General features: G+C 48.2%; 1 protein-coding gene across 10 annotated transcripts in view; it reads right to left on the bottom strand.

Annotated features, from left to right (window-relative positions):
* The window catches only part of ELF1 (E74 like ETS transcription factor 1), a 129,723-nt gene that overhangs the window by 39,755 nt on the left and 71,243 nt on the right, over positions 1-18,725 (bottom strand). For 8 of the 10 annotated variants that reach the window (XM_075918946.2, XM_075918942.2, XM_075918943.2 and 5 more), the window contains one exon: positions 7,083-7,372. In XM_075918946.2, coding sequence (XP_075775061.2) covers positions 7,083-7,154 — 72 coding nt within the window. In that variant the 5' untranslated portion in view covers positions 7,155-7,372. Of the gene's footprint in view, positions 1-7,082; positions 7,373-7,768; positions 7,924-7,981; positions 8,345-18,725 lie in introns of those variants that run through there. The other 2 variants (XM_006124375.5, XM_014574197.4) reach the window with 2 other exon arrangements.

Below are 18,725 nucleotides of genomic sequence, written 5' to 3' on the forward strand. Positions count from 1 at the left end.
GGGGAGATCAAGGAGGTCGAGGCCAGTGCGACTGGCCGGGAGAGATCAAGGAGGTCGGCGGCAGCGTGACTGGCCAGGAGAGATAGGGGAGGTCAGGGGCAGCCCAACTGGCCTGGAGGGATAGGGGAGGTTGGGGGCAGCACGGCTGGCCGGAGGAGATGGGGGAGATCAGGGCGCCCCGCGACCTTCAGGGGGCAGGGGCGGATGCTCTCTGGCATCCTGCCACATGGCCCTGCTCCCTCCTCCATCTTCTTTCACTGCCTTTGTCTCTGCACTGTCCGCCACCTTCCCTTTCGCGTTCCGCTCTTCTGGCTTTGCCGCTCGTACAATTGCCTTGGGCGGCCACAGGCCAGTCGGATAACACAGAATGTCAGATAAAGGAAGGTCGGATAATCGAGACTCTACTGTACATTAAATTTGTGTCCCAGAGATTTCTCGGTTTCCATCTACACTGCACATTAGAAGTCATAGTGCCATGAAACCTGGCTGCAATACGTCAGTTATCTGTTCATTGTTAAAACATCTTCTGCCTTTCACTATCAACAGGGCTGAACCAGATTTTGACAGTGTTTCTGAACTGTACGGCAGCCTTTAATTTTAGCAATCTGTAGGACTGTTCAGAAACATGGCTTAACACAATCTATATTGCAAAATAAAATTGTGTTCTGACTAGGCACAGGACCAAAAACACCGACCATGGTAACTGTAACTAAATATCACCAACATCTTTCTCACCTATAAAAGTTGGTCCACTGAAAGATATTACCTCACTCATTTCTTTCAAATATCCTGGGATTAACATGGCTACAACTACATGCATATTCCAACACAATAATTTCTATAGTACAGGCAAATGGTGTTTTGCCCTATGCTTGAATAGTGATTTGAGAAGCTTAGCAGCACACATACTATTCAGGGAGGAAAAGATGAATGTAATGAAGAAAGTGAGCTGGAAGATACAATAAAGTAATAGTCATGTTGTGCTATGCCATATGATAAGTAAAGTTTATTTAAATAAATTATAGTGTTAGAAGAGTAGGAATAAAAATGTGGAGTTTTAGTGGCATTTAAAAAATATGACTACCACTTTTTGGGTTTACATACTTGTTTGAAGCAAAGTAAAGGTTTGCTTTCCTGCAATATTAAGACTAAGAAGCCTACAGCAAATATTCCATATGTTCTCACAGCAAATATACGCACAGCTGTAGGCTTTAGTAAAAAATGAAGATTTGTAAAAAGAGTCTTTTGTTATCATCAAAAACACTTGTTACTAGTCAGAGCATCCTCTCCTTCCTTGTTGGAGACTGCCTATTAAATCAGAAGAGTTAGCTTCTGATAAGGTGTCCACCACACTTAGGCACATGAGAGATTAACAAGTTTCACAGCAGCTCTGTGGGGAATTGATGGGTGGTGAGTAACAAAGCTGGAGGAGGCTGAGCCTCCTCATTCAGACATGGCCCTACCCATGAGTTGGTCCCAGGCTCCCTGCTTCCACAGCTGGACTCCAGAGACTGGGACTTGCTGCCCACTCTCCCGCAGTTCTGGGGTTGGGGAGGCTGTGGCCCCATTGCCCACCTGCCCACCCTTCCTCCTGGTGCTTCAGGGCTGAAGGGAACTATGTTCATTCCACATTCTCCCTCCCCCGTGCTTCCAGCGCTCCAAAAGGCTAACCTGGCAGGGGCTGGCAGCTATTGGGGGGAGGTTCTGGGCTCCAGGAGGGGGGCAGATGGGTTGCAGCTGGAGGTTATACCCGCCAGCAGTTCATGTGCTACCCATGGTGTTCCCCATGCATCTGTAAGCCTATGAAGACCTGAACCATGTCTTCCTAGGAGCTTTCCGAATATGGGAGTCCTCCCTCATATAGAAAGGGCATGTCTACACTAGGAAATTAGTGTGTCCACACTACAGGAAACCTCAAAATTAGTCCAAGGCAGGCTCTCTTAATGTGGACATGCTATCTTGACTTAGAGCCTCAGGAAGTGCTGCGGAGTAATTACTTCGAATTACTCTGGGGAGTAGTTATTTTGAAATAGCAGCAGTGAAGCATCCACACTACTGCTATTTTGAAATAACTATTTTGAAATAAGTGTTATTCCTCATGGAAAGCAGGAGTCGCTATTTCAAAATAAACAACCCCTTATTTCGAAACAACAGGCTTGGTAGTGTGGACGCTCCACTTTTTTCGAAATAAGGGCAGTTATTTCTAAATAAATCTCTAGTGCAGACCAGGGTAAACTGACTTCAGTTCCTTCAGCCCTGCCTAAAACAATCTCATCCTTCCAAACTGATCCACAGCCAGATTATCAGTCCCAGGAAAGAGGAAAGGTGACTCAGAATCTGGCTGAAAGAAACCCTGCATGGAAATGTAGAGTAAAACTTGCTGCCGGATCCTGAGGCCCTTAGACACGAATTGAAAGGGGAGTAAGAAAGTGGCTATTCATGAAGTAAAGGAGACTACTGAAGGCAAGTTAGAATTGCAACAAAAGGTGGAGAAAAATGAGTCCCCACTATTTTGGCTGCACTGTTCTATGAATCTGTGCTATGGCATCGCAAAACAATTGACAGGTCATCAGGCGGGAGCAGGGTGAAGAGCCAAAAGTAGTAGTCAGGGAGTAAAGAACCTTTCATGGATAACACCAGGTCAGATCCACAACCATTGCCAGTCTTAGTGTACCTTTGGAAAGTTAGTGTGGCTGCCAAAATTTAACAGTGTCAAGTCTGGAACTTCATAACCAGCTGCAACTCAGTGAAGGAACGGCGGAGGGAAGAATTGAGAGAGAAGACAGAGAGGAAAAAGCGGGTTGCCAGGTATCCAGTTTTCTATCAGAATGCCTGGTCGAAAAAAGACCCGACAGCTCTGGACCATATTAGCCAGGAACCACAACCAATGGAAACTACAGCACACAGAGCCTCATTGGCTACCCATGTGCTTGGAGCTGCATGGATCTGACAGCCACTTCCTGGGAGCCACAGTAAATGCTGTCAGGACCCTGTACTCCAACCTGCTTCCCCAACATGGAGCTCCTTCCTGCAACCTAAACCCCTCATTCCCAGCCCCACCCCAGAGCCCACACCCCCCAACCCAGAATATATATCCTCCCACCAGATATGGGGGCAGAGACTTGAGGCTCATCTAGACTACACTAGAGTGCAGCTTTTTCAGCGAACCCCCCCCCCTTGCCAAAAAGCCACTCTTCCTCAAAAAATGAGGTTTACGTGGCTTTTTGACAAAGTGGGGGAGGGTTGCCGAAAAAGCCACGTCTTAACTACTTTCACTTTTGAAAGCGCCTCTTTTGAAAGTGAGATCCTTTTTCAAAACTCTAGCGTAGTCTAGATGAGCCCTTGGTGAAGAGACAGGGAAGGAGTGTACAGTTTTGTGCAATTAGAAAGTTGGCAACCCTGAGAAAGAGCAGGGTCACAGAGTAAGATTTGAAGGTACCAACAGGTCATCTGGTTTGTCTTCCTATATGGTACAGGCCATTAACACCATCCAACAATCACTATTAGACAGAAGTATTACAGCCTCTAGAGACCAGATTATTATGTACAACAGGAAGGAGTTATGCTAGGGAGCGTATCTGCCAAACTTGGAGCCTCTAGGATGTTCAGCCCAGTTTCAAACTGATGATACTTCATGCAAAACAGAATCATCCCGATTTAAGCAGGTTATGTTCTATGCACTAAAAGAGTTTGTAATCCTGTTAGTAAAATAAGCACAAGCTAACCTACCCCATTCTATAGGCTGTGAAGAAGTTTTTAGGTTATTTGTGCCCGGTCACTTTTGAATAGCCCATAAATGGCAGAGAAAAAAATCAGCATTTTTTAATAGAAATGAACAACGCTGATAATGGAAGAAATCATGTTTCCTGTTGCGACAGGAATCACTTGCTCAAATTCTACCTCTAGCAACTTTTGACACTGGCTGAGCTGGGTTACATTTGCAAATAGATAAGAATAAGGTATAACTTCCCAAAAGTACTGAACATAGCCAGAAGCTAGACACCAAAACTTTCTCTGAAACAGTTTCCCTTTCTACATTTTAGACAGAAACTAAGTGTTAAGAGCTTTTAAAACAGGGAAATTACTTACACTCTTTTAATCCCTAAATTCTAATTTTCAAAAACACAACAAAAATTATTTTAGAAAAAGTAAATGAGGTGATACTAATTCTCAAAAATCAGCTAGAAAAAAAATCTTTGTTAGAGCCATACAAGTATTTTCAGGGGTATAAATTTCTAATTGCCAGGGCTGGACAAATAGGCAGAAAAATCAAATTTTATTCACCACAGAACTCAAAACCCTTAGCAATTCTGTATATAATTAACCACCTCCCAGGCCTTACAACACAATACTTCTGATTTATACATTCAAATACAGCTTTTATTTTTGTAAAAATATAATAAGAGGCCCATATTCAATTTTCACTTAAGCCACTCATTTTTTCCTGTATCAGAGTGCCCCTTTTTATTATTATGAGGGTCATCCTTGTAAATCACCCATCTCTGGATTTATCCTCCTCTCCTGCACTAGAACTTAGATCTACTAGGTTTGAAACTTGCAGTAAGGCAAGTTTCAGTGAGTGGTTCTTCGCTTTATAGCAGGAGTGGGGAACCTTTTTTGGGTTGGGGGCCACAGAAAAATCAGTCAGGGCCGCACACAAGTGACAAGCAAATCCCCCTCCCCACAAAAAACCTTACTGATGTGGCCTCTGTCTGAGAAGAAAGACGCCCCCACATTCCCCTCTCATACCAGAGCCTAGGGAGACCCTGCCTAGCAGATTTTGTGCTCCTGCCCTACAGTGTGACAGCAGGAGGAGAGGGGTGGAGCGCCAACACGGGCTCCCCAATGCTGGGAGGAGAAGGGAGGGATAGCCCTGAGTCTCGGGAGCCAGATCCACTCCTGCTTTATAGTAAGGATATTAAGGACTAGTCGACTATCCGATAAGCAAAAAGCTTATCGGATAGTCAGTCGACTAGTCGATTCCCCCTCTTGCTGCCCCTTCTGCCCCCCATCAGATAGAGGCAGCAAAGGGGGGGGGAGGGGTACTTTAAAGTGGCAGTGCCACACAGTTGATCCCCGATCAGCTATGCGGCACTGTTCCTTTGAACTGCCAAGGCGGCGTTTCAAAGGGCAGCACTGCACAGCTGATCCTGGCGTTTCAAAGCGGTAGTGCCATGCGGAGTCTGGGGTCAGCTGGGGATTCCCCAGCTGATCCTGGGCTCTGCACAGCATTTCCGTGGAACCAGGGATCAGCTGGCGAGTCCCCAGCTGACACCAGGTTTTGGGGAAATGCCACGCAGAACCCACGGTCAGCTAGGAAGTCCCCAGCTGATCCTGGGTTCCACTGAAATGCTGGTGGAGCCCAGGATCTGCTGAGGAGTCCCTAACTGACCCCAGGCTCCATGCTGCATTTCCATTTTGAAATGCACAAGAGTCCCCACTGGGGAGTCTTGTACATTTTCAATGCTGGTATGCTGCGTGCAGTCTAGAGTCAGCGTCAGAGGAATGCGGAAGTGCCTAGCGACTAGTCAAGTAGTCAATGGAAATTCCATTGACTACTCGACTAACAAAATAACCGATAGTTAACATCCCTAATTTATAGAGTTCACTTTTTCACATTAGTCTATCACAGCCTTAAATGGGTCACTTTTAAGGCATGCTACAAGACTGTTTTCCTGGGATTTTTCTAGAATAGGATTTATTGCGCTTCCAAAACAAATACCATGGAGGTGTTTGATTGGAGGCTGAAGAACTCTTGAGGGAGGTTCATACTGCCCTCTTGAAAGAGTGGATCATGTTCTTCATATGTTATGCCTATTGCCATTTGTCTAGATCAAAACAATCTAAACAGAGAAAAAAATGTCAGACTCATTTCCTCTCTACAGTGCTGGAATGAAGCATTCTTCCTTCTCAGCATTCTCTTCCCTCATTGATTTGGGAAGTAAGAACAACAATAAATAGTGCTAGTAAATAAGGCTTGCTTTCCACTAAGTTTATGGAATTCCATTATGTGAATCCCTAAGCTGTCATGAACTTTGGAAAAAATACAGGGAAGGAAGTTACATTGCCAGAACATCCACCCAAAATTGCAGAAGCAGTTGTTCAAACCCAGTTTCATTGGAAGTACGTGACAGTAAGTGACAGCAGATGTTAGCCAATCACAGCTCTGTAGGTAGGTCACGTTTCTGACCTTTTTTTTAAAAAAAAACATGATTACAAAATTAGAAGTATTGTACTAGAAGGATAAGGGAAAGGTGCTTCTCAAATAGAAATTTTCATTAATATTATGACATGGACAGACAGTAATAGTATTTAGCAACATTTTGAAAACTGCTTCCCTGTAATGCTGCCTTGTCAAACTTCCTACTAACAAATACAAAGCTTATCCCTAACAGCATTTGAAATCTCTCATGAGCAGTTGCCCTCTTCCCTCCATAAACACGACTGCCATAATTTACATCTCAGGAATCCTTCACTATAGTGTCAAGGCACTTTTTACATCATCTAAACTCAAGGCCTGTCTTAGATAATTAATTGAGAGAATGGTGTGAAGGGGGTGGAGAGGTATTTTTGTAATGTGAGAAACACTAGCCTAAATAAATTATTGCCGTTAATTCCTAGTTGCATTTTTGAGTAGCTGACAAAACACCTTTAGTGACACAACTCAGAAAATATCCTGTGAAGTGCAAAATACCTCCTGGTAATGTTTCTGGTAGTTTGCGGGAGTAACAGTTCATATTTATAATCTTATACAAGTGCATTGGAAGAGTTAACAGACTGCTAAATACTAGAGCTTTGGATTTCTGCATCTACCAATGGGATGTACTGGACAGATCACTTCACAACAATGAAATGTCTCTTCAATACCACAGAAGTCACAAGGCCAAGCACTTGGACTATTTTCTGTTTTGTTCACGCACACTGCATGAAGCAACAGTGAACTTTCGAAACAGTGCAAAGATTTTCTGTGGTAATAATGACCTCAATGCTTAGCTGTTTTTAAAAGAAGGGCAGCATGTTTTCTGATATTTTGAATATGCACATCACTGACAAACTCATATAGCTTCTTTTTTATCTCATACCTGTTGCTCATCCTCCATGACGTTGCTGGCAAATTCAAATACAAGCTCATTCTGTTGTACAACTGCTGCCATAATAAAGCATTCCCAGGTCTCAGTTCCACAGAAGAAAAAAAAGTGGAGCCTGTTACCAAGATCCAGGCAGGCAGGAAAACAAGATTATGAAATAAATCAGGTGTCTCCAACAATAATTCCTGGGCAGTCAATCTTCCTGGGTTCTTTCCTGCTCAAAGATCATAAAGTCAGGGAATCCTTTTCTGAAATGTCGTCCTCACTTAGATAACCTTTCACACCTAAAAAACAAAAATATTACACTGAATAAGCAGTTGCCATAACTGTACAGGAAAGCCATAAAAGCTTGTTTTCAGTGATAAAGAGATCCATATCTACATCACAAAGTCAGATACTCCTATATCTTTAGAGATCTTATTTCTACAGATAAGAACACATTTAATTTAGTGTGTTTCATAAGCTATTGAGTTGTTTCACCAAATGGGACATTAGTTTCCAAGTATATTAGATTAAAATAAAAATAAAAATAGCACACTGACAAGTAAAAACAACAAAAATAATTAAGTTCATTATACTATATTTTTTTAGCCTCTGAGGTGCCACAGGCCTACTCGTTTTTAAGTACGATAGTTAGACATTTTATTTTTCACTTGATACATAGCATGCAACTCCCATACCTGCTAATGAACATATGTATTTAAGAGAAAATTCAATGCAGAATATAAAAACCCAGAGAGATCTAGTAAGTTATTGGATACATCAGGTACTACTTTTTCTCCTCCGCATTTGCAAGTCCAATTTTGAAAAGTTGTTATTTTGCCAGTTAAATGGAAGTTTCCAATCATCTTGGTTAACTCCTAAAGCACAGACAAGATAAAACAAATACATACTGCTTTTAACTAATCCTTCTAAAATCCAGAAAGTCCTTGAGTTCTCACACTAAGCAGACCGTCAGCCTCTCTTTTTAAATGTACTGTAAATGTAGGTTTATCTCTAGCACAGGCTTGCAAGCAACAGGAAGGAAACAGCACTGACCACGTCATGGCAAATTAGAACATGCAAAGAACTGCACACTACAATAGCAAAAAAACAGAAATGCAACTTAGGAATGTAAACGGCGTAACTGGAGGGATATGTGCTTAGAACTCCCACATTCTAATTTATTAAGCAGCAATAAAGGAAAAGGAAGCTGAAATGGGCTCAAAGCTATCTCACATTTTTTCCAAATGAGACATAAAATGTGATTTTGTTTATACGTCTCATATATTCAGTAAACTAATAAGAAAAAGCTGAGAAACTTAAAAACTATAGACCAAGGTTTTCAAGAAATAGGTACTTAAACTGGATGCCAAAGTCCATATTTAGATGCCTAAATATGAATTTAGGACCCTAACTTTAAACACCTATTTTGAAAATATCAGCTCATGGGTTCCCTAATTGCATTACATTTGACAATTATCATTCAAGGTACATGCACCCCAGGGGCACATATAGCAATCTTCCCAGTGAGTACATCAACTCATCTTATTTGCTTAGTTTTATATCAGGCTCTAGAACCCTGAAGCAAAATAGGATCCAGCAAGTTCCACTGCGATAATAGAGGAAGAGGGTTAAAATTGAAAAAACATTGGAGCACATGGAATGGATATTGTAAGGCAGACTGGGAGCAGAATTTTTTAAAAAAATCAGTCCCCTCACATGACAAACAATATGAATTCTCCAGCCAGCAGCCCCCACTTTCCAGCCACTCAGCTCTAAAGGTAATGCTGCCACCAATAGCAGTGCAGAAGTATTGGTGCCATCCTCATTTCTCCACTGCTGCTGGTGGCGGCACTACCTTCAGAGCTGGGCAGCCAGAGATTTTTAAGTGAGGTGAAACTGAGGGTACACAAGACAATCTTCAAAAATCTTTAAAGCTTTCAGAAATCTTGAAAGGTTGAAAACCACTGTATTAGACCCAAGTCACATATTAGAAATAAAGCAATTATCTTTGAAATATACATTTTGAGCCAACCAGATCCTGTGCTCATTTAAGTCAAAGTTTCTACATGACTTTAAAGGGAACAGAATTTGGCTATTTCTAATTATTAGCTATGTTAATATATAATGCTGACTTTGTTAAATGGAGGGAATATAGATTCTTTGGCTTGTTTTAATACGTGGGCAGCTTGTGAAGGTACGGCTGGGGGAGGCAAGTCCCGAAACCTGCCCCCGGTAGAGTTACCAGGTGGCTTAAAAAAAAATACCGGACACACTTGATCTCAAATGGAGGGTGGGGGGCGACCAGCTGGGAGGGGAGCGAGGCTGGCCGAGAGGAGGTGGGAGGGGTGAGGGGGAACCGGCCTGTGGGAAGCAGGGCTGGTCGGAGGCAGCAGGGCTAGCTGGGCAAGATCCGGGGGGGTAGGGGAGGGTCCGGCGGGACGCAGGGCTGGCCGGGAGGGGATCACGGGGAGCAGGGCTGGCCAGGGGGCAGGAGCGGAGGGAGAGAATCGGCCAGCAGGGAGAGGGACTGACCCAGATGAATGCAGATCCTGGGGTACTTCCCGTCCTGCACACAGTCCCGGTGAAGCTCAAGCGAGTCCAGCCCTGGGGATTCCGTCCCACCCCGGCCCCTCCTCATCTCTACCAGCCAGGCAGTACGCAACTACGTATTGATACTCCTAATAATAATAAAACTTACCTAATTAGAAAATACCGGACATTTTATACATCTGGCATTTTCTCAATTTGTTTCCCGGACAGAACCCTCAAATACCAGACTGTCCGGTTCACATCTGGACACCTGGGAACCCTAGCCCCCAGCCCTGCCCCTTCTGCTCTGGCCACACACCCCATCACGGAGCAAGGGGAGCGAAGAGGGCACACATCCCAGCCTCCCCAGCCCCAGAGCACAGAAAAGGAGGGTAGCGTGCGGTCCCCAGCCTCCCTGGCCCCAGAGCACAGGAAGGATGAAAGAAAGGCGCACTGCCCCCACCTCCCTGGCTCCAGAGCAGGGGGAGGCTGCACAGTTCTCAGCCTCCCAAACCCTGGAACACAGTAGGCATTCTGTGGGTGGAGCATGGGCAGGGCCAGGCTGGCGGGTTGGGAAGACAGTACTTTCCCCTGCCTAGCATACCAGCCGCCCATGTTTTTACAGTGAAATGAGATAGGGAGGCAGTTCCATTCTCCCTATTTTCCTAGCATCAAGAAATCTCATTTGAGAGTTTTCTTAATAAAAGCCACATGTGAATATATTTTTTGAAAATATGTTTACATTTTCAATCTGAATATTATTTACTGTATAAAGCTCTTTTCGTATTTGTGAGGTTCTCTATGTATCCTCAGAATACACATGCAGGTTGCTGCTCAATGTTTCTCATCTTTAATCTGACGGGAACCACTTCTAATCTCCCTTCCTGATTTATTTTTTGGTCTCTCTTTTGAGAAAACAAGAGTGCCAATAGTGTCAGTCATACACTCACTAATCTCATTTCACATTGGCTACCTAGCAGCCAGTTTCCTGATATTCAAAATGAAGGATACAGAAGCAAAAGTAGTTTAAACCTGTCACAATAGATAAATTAATAGTATTCATTAAGATGAAATATTCCATTTGCAAACACTTTCTCTAACCAAGGAATAGCAATATCAATTTCCAAAATCCTTGTAGTTACTGAGGGTCTCAGCCTAAATGTGTTTACTAAAGAAAGTAAGTTTGAAACAGAATCTGTGCAGCCTCTGTCAAGATGGCATAAAAAGAGCAAAAGACAAATATCTTCGCAGGGCTACGTCTACACTGGCCCCTTCTCCGGAAGAGGCATGCTAATTTCTAACTTTGGAATAGGGAAATCCACGGAGGATTTAAATATCCCCTGCGGGATTTAAATAAACATGGCCGCCGCTTTTTTTCCGGCTTGGGGAAAAGCCGGAAAAGAGTGTCCAGACTGGCGCGATCCTCCGGAATAAAGCCCTTTTCCGGAGGATCTCTTATTCCTACTTGAAAGGAATTCCGTTTCAAGTATTCCGTTTTAAGTTTTTCCGGAATAGGAGCGTCTACATTGGCAGGATGCTTTTCCGGAAAAGCCCTTATTCCGGAAAAGTGTCCATGCCAATATAGACGCGCTTTTCCGGAAAAGAGCCCCGATCGTCATTTTCGCGATCGGGGCTTTTTTCCGGAAAAGACTACTGGGCTGTCTACACTGGCCCTTTTCTGGAACAGTGTTCCGGAATAAGGACTTATGCCCGAGCGGGAGCAGCATAGTTTTTCCGGAATAGCGGCTGATTTTTTACAGTAGATCATCATTGCTTTTCCGGAAATTCAAGGGCCAGTGTAGACAGCTCACAGCTTATTCCGGAAAAGCGGCTGATTGATGCCGGAATAAGTGGCCCAGTGTAGACACAGCCCCCGTGTGTGGGAGCAAGACCTGTGCAACCGCACACCACAGTCAAGAGTTGTTTTTGGAGGCTCGACACCAGTTCCGACTGCTGGGACCGGCTGGTCATGGAGCAGTGGGACAACCAGCAGTGGCTTCAAAACTTCTGCATACGGAAGGCCACCTTTTTGGAGCTGTGTGCCTGGCTTGCATCTGCCCTCCAACAACATGACACCCACCTGCAGCCTGGCATCCCCCTGGAGAAGCGGGCTGCAATTGCCGTCTGGAAGTTTGGCACCCCCGACAGTTACCGGTCGGTGGGCAACCAATTTGGCGTGGAGAAGTCCACCATTGGGGCTTTCCTCCCACAGATAAGGCACTCTCAGGCTACAGTCCCTGCTGTGGGGGGCAGGAGAGTCCTGGAAAAGGGGGACCTTTTATAAAAAGAGGGTTGAGAGGAAGGGCAGGAGGGGCGCTGGGGGTGAAGTCCCATCCCCAAGGGGTTGTGCCATCCCACCCTCACACAGCCCTGCTGCTGAGGGGGTGGCCTGATAGGGGGGTGGCTTTTCGGGTGTTTGGGAGGCGGGCAGGCACCAAAGGCTCAGGCACACCCTCTCATTCTCTGTTTTGTGTGTTTGTCTCTTTCTGCATGTAGTGAGGGCCATCAACTCCATCCTGCTGCGCAGTGTCATCTGCCTGGGAGACCTGGACTCGACTGTGGCTGGATTGCTGCCCTAGGATTCCCGATGGAGCCACAGATGGGACCCACATCCCGATCTGCGCACCAGTATATCAACCACAACAGCTATTTTTCAGTGGTGCTGCAGGCCCTGGTCAACCACCGTGGACATTTTACTGGCATTTTTGTCGGGTGGTTGGGCAGGGCGCATGATGCCCGCATCTTTTGAAACTCGAGTCTCTACGGCAAGCTGGAGGTGGGCACATTCTTTCCCCGCTGTGACTTAGTGGCTGGGGATGTGCAGATGTCACTGTGCATCGTGGGGGACATGGTCTACCCCCTCACACTGTGGTTGATAAAGCCGTACACCAGCCACCTGGACCACAGCAGGATCCCATCTCAGCAGGATCAGGATGAGGATGCAGGTGGAGTGCGTCTTTGGCCGCCTCAAGGCACGTTTCAGGTGCCTCCTGACCCACCCTGCTGTAGGGGAGCACAACATCCCTGAGGTCGTCTCAGCGTGTCCTCCACAACATTGTGGCGAGGAAAGAGGAGGCCTTCCTCCTGGGGTGAGAGGCAGAGGCCGGCGAGGAGGGAAGACCCTTTGAGCAGCCGCGGACAGCTGCCATCTGACAGGCCCATCAGGCTGAGGTGCACATCAGGGAGGCCCTGAGGGAGACGTTCTCTCAAGGACCCCAGTAACTCCCCAGGGCCTTCCCACTAGGGGCCTCTGGCTTGCTGCCCTATCCCTTCTCCACCACAATCCTTCTCTTCCTCCCCTTCCTGAACTCAGAATAAAGACAACTGTTTGGATTTTAATAGAACAAACATTGTATTTCTCTTTCATTAAAAAAAGCTGGGGAGGGGCAAAGGGGCTCATAACCTAGAGGGGGGCTCAGGGCTGGGAGTAGCATGGGGGGGTGGCTGGATGTGCCACCTCGGGTGCGGGGACCTCATCGAACTTGGGGTTGGGCGGGTCCTGGGACCACAGGGAGGGGTGCTGGAGCGGGGTCAGCGATGGCAGGGGGAGGGGGCACAGGCATCACTTGCAGAGGGGGAATGGGCATCACTTGGGGGGGCACAGGGAAGGGGAATGGTCATAGAAGGGGGGGCAGAAGGGTGGTAGGTAGGAGCAGCAACAGCCACTGGGTGTGCCATCACCCTGCCACACAAGCTAGTCCCACATGCAGGTTTGTCACACTGTGTCCTCCCGGACCTTCTGTGCCTGGGTCTGCTGCATGTCACACAGGATGCCAACATGCTGCCTCATCAGCTCTTCCTGGACCCTGGAGCGTTTTCGGGTCCCCCAGGCTGACTCAGGTGGCGTGGTTTGCTCCTCAGTCCCAGCTGTCGAGAATAAAAAGAGGAAGAGGCGGTCAGTCATCCATGCAGACACTGTCCCTGAGGCCGTGCCCTCCTCTGTGAGCAGCAACCAACAGTCTTTGGGCCAGAGGATGGGGGATGTCCCGGGAGCAAGGCCATGTGCGGCCTGCACAACAGGCCCTGCCTCACAAGAGCCCCGAGGTGCCCAGGGAACCATGTTGCCCTCTTCTCCCCCACTACATGGACAAGGAGGTACGGGAAGTGTGCGGCCACAGATCCCATGGGCGGCAGAGGAGCCTGAAGCAGCCTGGCCCTCCCTAGGGCCCGCACACACACCTGTGCCTCGCAGCGCTGTCTGCTGGAGTGGGTGGTGCCTTGCACGTGTAGGTATGCCCATGTGCTGTGTGCGGCACTCCTCGGCGTGTCTGCGCCCTTTTGGCTAACCTGCTTCTAGCCATGGCAGGTGGTGGATGGGCACCCCCCACAGGGCCAGACGTATGTGTGGCCTCTCCTGAGCCTGGGAGCAAAAGCCTGGGGGTGCTCAGGGGCTGCCTCCTGAGTCTGTATGGTGCACAATGACACTGCACATGGTTCCACGTGCACGGACTGCAACATGATGTCTAGCCCAAGCGACACACACACCCCACCCCCTCTGCGCCCGCCTCCCCCACCCGGTGTATGAAAAACAGAGCACTCACCTGAAGATCCCTCCCCAGCATCAGACGATGCCTGCAACACATCCAGGGTCACGGATACTGGCTCCTGGAACAGCGTCACAATGGTTGCCGTGTTGTCCACCTCCTCCTCCTGCCTCTTCTGTCCCTTGTCCTCCTCCTCTGCAACCTCCGGCCAGGCAACGACAGGCGTCTCGAGGTCGGAGTCGACAACCACGGGTGGGGAAAGGGCTTTTCCCACTCCCCAGGAATTGGTGCAGCATGTCAAAGAAAGGGCTGGCGTGGGGTCCTGCCCCGGAGCGCAAGCTGCGCTCTCAGGCCCTCGCTGCGCTCTCAGGCCCTTGCATATCCCTGACGGAATTCCTTCACCATACTTCAGACCTGTTCTAAGGTCCAGGATGGGTGTCCCCACTCTGCCAGGGACTTGGCCATCCAGCCGTTAATGTCCTCTTTGCGGTGCTTGGAGCAGAGATCCTGTAGGGTCTCCTCCACCCCCACAGCTTGAGGAGGGCCAGGATCTCTGCTCCAGACCACAAGGATGCCCGACGCTTGGTTCCCCTCAGTGGGACCTGGGAGCCCTGGTAATGCTCCCTGCAAGGGAGCTCCCAGAGGGATTTCGGGGGGCTTGTCCAGGGTGCCTGCAGCTTTAAGAGGTGCCAGAAGACAGGACCTATAGAGTTGTGATTACTTTGGACATAGTATCCACCAGGGCACCAGTGTTATTTCCTGGAGGCCTCTTCTTTTGAAAAAAAAAAAAAACCCTCTTCCCTGTCCACACACGCCTTTTTCCGAAAGAGCTCTTTCGGAAAAGGTGTCCTTCCTCGGAGAAAGAGGTTTACCACTGTTGGAAAAATCCCTCTTTTCTTTCGATTTTTTTTCAAAAGAACGCGATTGCAGTGAAGTTCAAAAAAATGTGATTGCAGTGAACTGTTATTTTTCTGAAAAAACTTTGCAGTGCAGACATACCCTAATCCAAAACCCATAGAAGTCCATGAGACTTCAGCCTGGTCTTCACTATAAAGTAAGGTCAATGTAAGGCAGCTTACATCGACTTAACGGTGCATGTGCTTCATTTAAATTTGGCTCCCACTGATATTAAGTTGATGCAGGGAGGTACTTACAATACCCCTTCCCCCGTGGCATGGAGTCACGATCGATGTAGTTAAGCTGATGCAATGAGTGTACAGACACAGCCTTACCCACATCAATCATTACTGATCTCCAGCAGCTAGTTCCCTGTAAGTGACATGGCCACAGAACAGGCTACTGAGGGCTGTGCAGGTCCCTTGGCCCATCCCAGCCTCTCCAGAGCTGTCAAGAAGATCCGGGCACCTGGCGCAGCTCTGCCAGAGGAGCCATGGCTGAAGAAGGGAGCCCTTCCCCCGATCCTAGGCCTGGGTCCACTGGAGCTGCTTTTCTGCCAGCCCAGCCGACCCCTGCCAGGGCTGCTGCAGCAGAGAGAAATGCCCCTCTCCACCAGCCCTGGTGCTGCTATGGGGAAAGAAGGATTTTCTGCAGCCCTTCTCACCGCCGCAGCCCTGGGGCAGCCTGCACCCCAATCCCTTCATCCCCAGCCCCACCACATAGCCGGCATCCCCCAGTGGGAACCTTTACCCTCCCTTCATCAAATTCTCTACCCCAGCTCTTATCCCCCTCCTGCATCTTAATCCCCACATCCCCAAACACATGTCCAACCTCTGAGCTCCCTCCTGCACTCCAAATCCCTTGGCCCTATCCTGCCACATGAATTTTGTTATGTACACCAATATGGAGGTGTCAACATCATAGGCACCAACTTCATGGGTGCTCTGGGGCTGGAGTTCTTTGGTCACCACTGTGAAGTTTGCTGCCCAGTGTCAAACCTCTGTTAGCTGGAAGGACACTAAAATCAAAATGGAGTCTATGGAATAAGCTGAAATCAAAATGGAACCTAAAGAACCTGAGAGACTTTTGCTACCAAAACCATCAGTTGCACACAGCACGTGGCTGTGCACACAGTACCATTAAGCTGCACAAGGACCTCTAACTTTGCACTCAGCCTGCTACTCTTTTGCACTAGAGACCTTTGGGGTTTTCCTGCCTTGGGAGCTTTAAAAGAAAGGACCCCTGAGAGGATTGGGTTGGTTTGGGTTCCTGTTGATTGGCAGTTTCCATCTGGAGAAGGTTTGCTGTGCTGTTATCGGAGACCGTGGCGAAGGCCAGGACCAGCTTCTCGACAGACCTGATCCAACTCCACCACTGCCAACAGGGTGCTCCGGTTCACTGCTGTAGCGATTGCTCAGTATTGTGGGCCCTAGCGACCTGATCCCACATACTGGATCAAGGCTCACCACACAGTCCTATCCCGGTTATTGTGTAGAAGGCCCTTTTCTGGAGACAAGAACTGTTTACCACCATGGTTAGGGTTACCAGGTAGACCCCCCCCCCCAAAAAATTGTACACACTTGATCGTGGGTGGAGGGGGGAGAGGGATCAGCCGGGAGGGGGGCGGGGCTGGCTGGGAGGAAGGGAGGCGGGGGGTTGGGTCGGGGGCCGTGGGGCTGGTCGGGAGGAAGGGAGACTGGGAGGAAGGGGGGCAGGAAGCAGAGCTGGGGAAGGGCTTGGGGGGGCTGGATGGGAGGAGGGGGGGCCAGAGAAAGGGGGGCGGGAAGCAGAGCTGGCGGGGGGAGGGTGCAGCCACCCAGCTGGGAGCCTCTAGTTGCTAGTAGAAGCCGGGCAGGGGCGGGGGAGTGGCTGGGAGCCACTCCCCCCGCCCAGCTTCTGCACGCAACCAGAGGCTCCCAGCTGGGAGGCGGGGCCGTGATTGGCGCTGGGAGCCTCTGGTTGTGTGTAGAAGCCAGGTGGGGGGAGTGGATGGGAGTCCCAGCCACTGCCCCCTCCTCGCCTGGCTTTTGCACGCAACCACAGGGCTCCCAGCGCCAACTGCGGCCCTGCCTCCCAGTCACTCCCCCGCCCCTGCCAAGCTTTCATCCGGCACCCAGCCAGAAATTCAGAAAATACCGGACATTGCACATTCTGACAGGCCAGGGAATCAACAACTGATCCACAGTCACAGAACTGCCACTTTTACAAAGAGCTTCATGCCATCCCCAGCAGAGACTCCCCATCACCGAACCCAGTAGCATTGAGGATACTTCAAAGGAGCTAAGTCCCAGGCCCCTGCTATAATACACCAAGGAGGACTATGATGAACAGACAAACAATGGATCCAACTGTGCAACGAGCCAAGACCTGCTTTTGATACCACCACTGACCAGTTGAGCACAGGCAAGCCTAGTGCAGAGGAAGGAACTTCTGATAAGTATGCAGTTTATTTTGAAATTACAGGGATGGAACCCCCAAAATAGCAGGATACATATTATCCTGCTGTTAAGATTCATCATAACTTGTGCTAGAAGAGACAGTAGAACAAGCAAGACAAGTAGAATTGCTATCTGTTTTTTTAAGTCTCCTCCAGAACTAGACAGTAGGAGACATGCAGAATAGTTTATTTATGTTTACTGGGATGTACTGTGAACCCTCCCTAGAGATCTCTTTGAAACTTTCAAGCAGGTACTTTGCAATCCTCTGCCAAAGATTTCTCAGGAGGGCTGCCATATTTCTCTTGCCACAGTAGGACACTCCCATGCCACTTCGGCAGGTCTCACTGGAGTACACAGCTAGCAGCATACAAGCCTGGGGCAGTGTTATCCTCAGGAGTGAAATATCAGCTATAATCACCATTGCCTGTAGAAAACTGTGCCAGTTCTCAGATCCATTGCCCTCTATAACTAGAAACATGAGACCGTACTACTTCCTCCTCATTCCCCAACTCTGGGAAGGCTACACTCATCATATCTGGTGCTGTGACTGGTGCTGTGCTCAAACAATCACAGGCAAAAGTAAGACCGTCATACTTATAATTTGTGTGGCGCAAAGCAAGTGAAATCACTGTCTTAAGTTTCTATTTCTCTCATGACTACACTGACCATGGTACCTCTGTGCTCTATCTGCAGTGGCTGCCATTGTGGCCTACATGGTCTCTCTCTCTTCACCTGTGGAATGCCTGAGCCAAATATGGAGGAGAAAGATGACAATTCGGGGTAACGTGTTCCAGGAGATTCTACAAGCCAGTGCTGCATCAGACAAAGAGCACAGGTCCTAGAGCATCACCTTTGTAAACAGCCTGGAGACAGAATGAAAGGAGAAAGACTCAGAAAAAGGAGAGGGACATACTGCAGGAGATTTGGGAACTTGGCAGCATCTATTTGGTGCCTGAAGACTCTGGTGGACCTGCAATTGCTCTCCACTCTCTAGAGCCCACTGAGAACTCAATATCCTGACCTCTCTATACCCCCTCAACATTCTATGTGACATCAGTCATTCTTAGGGGGGAAAAAAGTGACAGGGTTAGCCTCCAAACCCATTCATAGTACGGCCTTGGAGCTTCAGTGCATAAACTACAGTAAACTTCTGATAACCTGGCACCTTTAGGACCCAGGGGGTGCCGGATTATCAGATTTGCTGGACTATCGGAAGGGGGGGCTATGAGGAGTCTGGGGTGGGTGGGATGCCACCCCAGACCCCTCATAGCCCCCCTTCTGATAGTCCAGCTCTGCCCCAGGCG

The sequence above is a fragment of the Pelodiscus sinensis genome, chromosome 1 (genome assembly GCF_052426305.1).
Source record: "Pelodiscus sinensis isolate ZL-2025 chromosome 1, ASM5242630v1, whole genome shotgun sequence".
NCBI classification, from domain to species: domain Eukaryota; kingdom Metazoa; phylum Chordata; order Testudines; family Trionychidae; genus Pelodiscus; species Pelodiscus sinensis.